Source organism: Tachysurus fulvidraco, chromosome 16, assembly GCF_022655615.1.
Source record: "Tachysurus fulvidraco isolate hzauxx_2018 chromosome 16, HZAU_PFXX_2.0, whole genome shotgun sequence".
In the NCBI taxonomy this organism is placed as follows: Eukaryota; Metazoa; Chordata; class Actinopteri; order Siluriformes; family Bagridae; genus Tachysurus; species Tachysurus fulvidraco.
Genome location: NC_062533.1, coordinates 19,786,800 through 19,792,839, shown reverse-complemented (window position 1 = coordinate 19,792,839; position 6,040 = coordinate 19,786,800). Strand labels below are relative to the sequence as shown.

The 6,040-nt window shown below is 39.1% G+C and overlaps 1 protein-coding gene across 2 annotated transcripts; it reads right to left on the bottom strand.

Moving 5' to 3' along the window:
* Nucleotides 1–3,342: 3,342 nt before the first annotated feature.
* Nucleotides 3,343–5,632, bottom strand: LOC113653804. 2 transcript variants are annotated; one of them, XM_027163634.2, is made up of 6 exons: nucleotides 5,433–5,632; nucleotides 4,939–5,071; nucleotides 4,573–4,653; nucleotides 4,128–4,335; nucleotides 3,633–3,802; nucleotides 3,343–3,538 (listed from the first exon to the last, which is right to left on the bottom strand). In XM_027163634.2, exons 1-6 carry the CDS (start codon nucleotides 5,532–5,534, stop codon nucleotides 3,372–3,374), a joined length of 861 nt encoding a protein of 286 aa, XP_027019435.2. In that variant the 5' UTR covers nucleotides 5,535–5,632; the 3' UTR covers nucleotides 3,343–3,371. The 2 variants fall into 2 exon arrangements, 1 of the variants encoding a protein (XP_027019435.2); XR_007138049.1 differs by having other exon boundaries at nucleotides 3,372–3,538; nucleotides 4,939–5,141.
* Between the last annotated feature and the right edge of the window lie 408 nt (nucleotides 5,633–6,040).

The following is a 6,040-nucleotide window of genomic DNA, read 5'->3' as shown; positions in this document are numbered from 1 at the left end:
TATTCCTCGGCTGGTACTTGGGAAGCGGTCCAGACACAATGATCCTTGCCATGGGCACTGTGCTGCAAACCATCTCCACCAGGGTGTTGAAGTCCATCTTCAGAACCTCCGACTGCCTTAGGCTGGTGTCGTTTGTGCCGGTGTGAAGAACCACAGCTCCGGTGTTCCTGCTCACGATCCCAGGTACCTGGGCAGCAAAATCAAGAACACGAGCACTAGGTAAACAGTGAGTGCGAGCCTTACCTTTAGCCACAGCAGCATGGACGTGGTGAACAATGGAGTCTCTGATGATCACAGCGTCGCGTTCCGTTGGGTGAAGCAGTTCAGGATGGGAATCTTGAAGACCGGTGGAGGCGGAGGGGTAGAGGTCATCGAATGGGGCCCGGCTCACGTCTTCTGCTGCTGCTGCCTGGGCCTGGGCAGAGAAATACATGGAGTAGAGGTGGAGGGAGGACTTATTTTCACACCGGGAATTTACCTGAGACAGGAGAGCGACTGAGCTTCCAGTCTGGCTTTCCGCTCCCTATGCAAAATGAATATCTTAATGTTATTTAAAAAAAAAAAAACATGAAATTATTTATAATGTAGTGAAATATATATTAATATAGTGAAATAAAAGAAATTCTCATGACTGCAAGACAAACACAAAATGTCCTGATTTGCTGGATAATCAGGTTATTACACTAAAAGTCAAACTGGACAAATTGTAAGAACTTGTTGCATTTTTTTATTTCATGGCGCCTTTCAGAACACCCAAGGTCACCTTACAAGCAATATACAGGTCACTGCATAAGATAAAACACATGAACAAACAACATATACATATAAAGTGCATTTAAGTCTCAATAAAACATTGTTATAAGAAGGCCTGTATAAAAAGATAAGTCTTAAGATGTGTTTTAAAAGTCAACAAGCACTCGCTATTGTGAACATGGAAGGGAAGAGAATTCCATAGGCGGGGGGCAACATAACTAAAAGATCTGGCCCCCATAGTAGTAAGTTGAATCTGAGGTACCACAAGAGAAATTGAAGATAAAGATCTGATTGCATGTGAAGGAGTGTAAACATGGAGAAGTTGAGTACGGTATTGTGGTGCAAGATTATGAAGTGCCTTATAAGTCAGTAGCAGGATTTTAAACTGAACTCTATATTTTACTGGAAGCCAGTGCAATTGCTGGAGAACCGGAGAAATGTGATCAGTATAAGGTGTTCTAGAGAGAACACGAGCTGCAGAATTGTGAACCAGTTGAAGCTTATGCAGCAATTTGTAGGGAATACCTGTAAGAAGAGCATTGCAGTAGTCTACACATGAAGTGACTAGTGCGTGAATGAGAACTTAAGTATTATTATTTAAAAGAAAGGGATGGAGACGATTAATGTTGCTCAAATGGAGGTATGCAATCCGTGTTATATTATTAATTTGAGCTTTAAAAGATAGTGTGCTATCCAAGATAACACCCAAACTTTTTACCTGAGAGGAAGGGCAGATTGCAGGATTGTCAATATGTAAAGAGAAACAGTTAGATTTGGACACAACAGATCTAGTGCCAACAAGCAGAGCCTCAGTTTTATTGCTATTTACCTTTGAAAAGTTCACTGAAAGCCAGTCTTTAATTTCAGCTAAACAGCTTGACAAAGACGGCGGAGGAAAAGAACCAGTGGGTTTGGCAGACGAGTAGAGTTGGGTGTCATAGCAGTGGAAATTAGTACCATATTTCCTAAAGATATCACCAAGAGGGAGCATATAGATAATGAAAAGAAGTGGGCCCAAGACAGAACCCTGGGGAACACCAGTGGTGACTGTAGATGTTCTTGAACAAAAACCTTTTAATTGAATACGCTGACTGCGCCCAGATAGATATGACCTAAACCAAGACAGAACAGTGCTAGTAATACCAATGGAAACTAATCTGTCAATAAGTATGTTATGTGAGATAGTATCAAAGGCAGCTCTCAAGTCTAGAAGGACAAGTATAGAGTCAGCTGCCAACAGTAGATCATTGGATATTCTGACAAGAGCAGTCTCAGTGCTGTGGTGGGGACGAAAACCGGATTGGAATGTTTCATACAAGTTATTGTTGGACAGATGTTCATGAATTTGAGTTGCAATACACTTTTCAACGACCTTAGATATACATGGTAAATTTGAAATAGGACAAAGATTTTCAAAATTGAATGGATCACCCACTACTTTCTTAAGAATGGATGTGATAGCAGATTTAAGAGATGGAAGAACTTAACCCGAACCAAGTGAAGTTAAAACTCTCTGAGAACAAAATCACTGCATGGATCAGAAACATACGCTGATGTAGCTCAATGTAGATAAATTCACATGGAGCTGAAATGTAGAAACTTTAAACAGAAAGCTGATCTACAAACTCTAAAATCCTACTGTAATCAGACACTTTAGAAATGTTGATGCTGAGAGCAAAGTGTCCGCTTTTGAACAAAAAGATCTTATTGTATGAATATAAAATAATAAATCTGTGTTCAGTGAGACATGAAGTTAAAGAGATGTTTCCTTTCCAGACAGTAATGATGGCTGAAATCGCTGCACTGCTCTTCAAGGGCTACGGCTTTCTGTGTCAGCGTACTACTCCGGAGTTCCAGTTTGCGGCGCTCACCCCCTATTACCTCCTAACGCTTGCTGATATTCTGAGGCGAAAGGTGAGTGGATCAGAGTCACTGATTCTGTGTGTACTGTTCTGTGTGTACTGTTCTGTGTGTACTGTTCTGTGTGTACTGTTCTGTGTGTACTGTTCTGTGTGTACTGTTCTGTGTGTACTGTTCTGTGTGTATTGTTCTGTGTGTACTGTTCTGTGTGTACTGTTCTGTGTGTACTGTTCTGTGTGTACTGTTCTGTGTGTATTGTTCTGTGTGTACTGTTCTGTGTGTACTGTTCTGTGTGTACTGTTCTGTGTGTACTGTGTTGGTCAGTATCATGTGGACCAACATGAACTTTTCTACTCCCTGAGCTTTTTTTTCCTTCTGATCACCTGGAATCAGATCACCTGGTGTTCGACCCTTTGGTTCACAGTATGTTACAATCTACACAAACCACCGTTAACATTCATAAATCACTTTTTAGTAAGAAGAGGATTATACAGAAGGATTTTAAACATCTGGAGATGTTCCAGGTGCAGAGTGTGGGGAAAAAATCCAGAGGGGAAAAAATAAAAATAAACTAGAAAAACATTAACTGACAAAAGCTGATAATCCACATGGTGGGCAAAACAGCGAGAAGGAACCTGTTTTGTTTTTGTCCTGTTTGAATTCACCTGTTGATAATTAGTCTATTCTTGTATGAGTATGTTTGTGTGGTGAAGCTTATGGGGTTAATGTCAATACCATGGGTGTTGACGGGCACAATGTCACAGCACACCAGTATGAAAAACATCAAATCTAAAATAGAAATCTAAGTAGTGTATATTGTTTTTACCATTGATGGTAATCAAAATCACCGGTTTGCCTGGTAATACAGTGAAGTTTGTGCCTTCACAGGAGCAGTCTGGCACCTTCACAGTTGGCAAAATGCAAGCTGGCAAAAAGAAAGAAAACCACTAATTTTGATTATCTGTAACTGGCTGCTGACACACATGAACAGCAACATTAAGACTTTCATGAGAACGTACCTTGCTCATGGGTGCAATATCCACCTTCTCCTTTAATGATGCATGAGGTTGGAGGAATGGCTTCAAAAAACCCACGAATCACACTTTCCCTGTTGTGGAGTGGCTGCTTTTTGTGATGCAATACATCACAGTCCCCACAGAACCAATCCTCAGGAAGACACTCTCTGCACCTAGGGAGAAAAAACAAAACAAAAAAACATTCTAATATAAATACATTATTTCAGGTGAATAATTTAAGTTATTTCAAATTTACTTTGAGTAGTTCTGATTTGATTTTATAGAACTGCATAATAGCTCAATGTTTAGCAATATCACCTCACAGCACAAAGTTCCTTAATGAAAATTAACTTGTCATTAATGTGGTTTTCAACTCGGTATCCAAGTTTTCTACCATTCCACAAGACATGCAACTTAACTTATAAAGCACGCTACTGAGCATTAATTCTCAGCAAACTGACCCTGGGTAATTAAAGTTTAATATTATTGAAAACCAACCTAATAACAGCAGGCTCGTGGCAAAGGCAACACAAGGGATGACCAACAGCCTCCTTTGCGATAAGGCATTGTAGGTGGTATGGTCTTGCCTCTTTCCAGCGCCCTGAGGCTTTCTGCTGTCGAAAAGACCATGATGAAGCAGAGCTTCTTTGAGGCTCAGCAGAAAGACATGATGCCAAAATATTTGAGAGTCTCTCCATATTTTTCTCTGTAAAGAAAATACAAAATAAAGCTGTAAAGGACGATGAGGGCCAATTAAAAAAGTCAACTGATCAATAATTTGAATAAACTTTCATGATTCAGTATCAAACTGGACCACATCTTTACTACATTGTGTTCTTAATCCATCTACTGCACTGACAGTTTTGTCTAAGGGTTTTGTCTTTAATTACTTTACTTTTACATGAATTTTAGATTTAAACTTAAATCCATCACTGTTATTTACCAAATTCCTCTTGAGGATTTAGTATTTCTGAGGGAACCTCCACACTGGATGACAGGGAACACTCAACCGGAGGGTATGTGACTGTAAAACACAGAAGAATGACAACAGGTTAGGCTATAACTGCATTAATGTTGTTTTTTTCAACCTACTGTATATACTGAACAATTTTTGAAATCAGACATATTTCTGTTAAGTACTTGGTAATGTCTTCTATAATAGTGCCACAAAAAGGTTTATGAACTTTTTAATGTCTTTTTGGATATTGGAGAATTTTACATTCTCAATCAATCAATCAGTGTTCTAATTTCAGTTGGTCCACTATTTACATAGGAAATTTCAAAAAACGTCAAATAATTCACATATAACCTGTAGCTGAGGCTTTGCGTCGCCCTCCTCGCCTTCCCCTTGGCTTGCCACGACCTACCCCTCTAAAGACCCTTTTAGAGGTCCGTGGAGGTTCTCCTCCAGAGCCTGCACGTTTCCTCTCCAAAGTTGCTCTCTGTGTGTTGGAGTGAATATTTCTTGTAAGACTGATAATGTTCAATGTACTGGAACCAAAAGAAATGTAACTAGTGAGAAGAAAACACAACATAGTGTGTTAGTAAGGTGTTAATGGCTTGAATGAGCCTTGGCATAGAAGTCTCTAACTCAGGGGATGGAGCTCCATTCTTCCAAAATATATTCCCTCATTTACATATGCCAGAGAGCATGATAGGATGTTAATTGCTTAACTCATCATGCAATATACCTGTCTGAAATCTAATACACTCATCCTTCCACATTCATTATGCTTTTACTTTAATTTGTCCCCCATCTGTATGTTCAAGTATAACATGATTGAGGTATATAAAAACTCTGACCTTGCATTCAGCTACAAGGCGATCAATTTCCATTTCAAGAACCATGCGTTTCCCCTCTTGGTAATGGGGGTTTTGTGGGTCAAATACATATCTGGTGGCCATTGCAACACAGACAGATACAGACAGACAGACAGACTGATAGACAAAGAAAAATAACAGATAAGTAGACAAAGACAGAAAGATTGAGAAATAGAGAAATTGAGAGAGAACAGATAGATATTGAAGAGATGGATAGAAATATAGATGGACAGAGAGATAGAGAGAGCGATAGGTAGATAGGTAGATAGATAGATAGATAGATAGATAGATAGATAGATAGATAGATAGATAGATAGATAGATAGATAGATAGATAGATAGATGTTGGCTCTTAAAAGTGCCTTTGGTTTTAGGAAATGAGGTGATTAAATAGGGTGAAGGTGAAGTATGACGGGATCTGCAGGGAGAACAGAAAAAGTTCGTTATGTAGTGAAGGCTAGATATGTTGAAAAAAATGTTTAAAATGTGACAAATTGTCCCTAAAATACTTAATAAATCAATAAAATTCACGTTTTTCCCATTTTCTGTATGACTGCACAAAAGGCGCGTGGTTTTTTTTCTTCTTCTTTT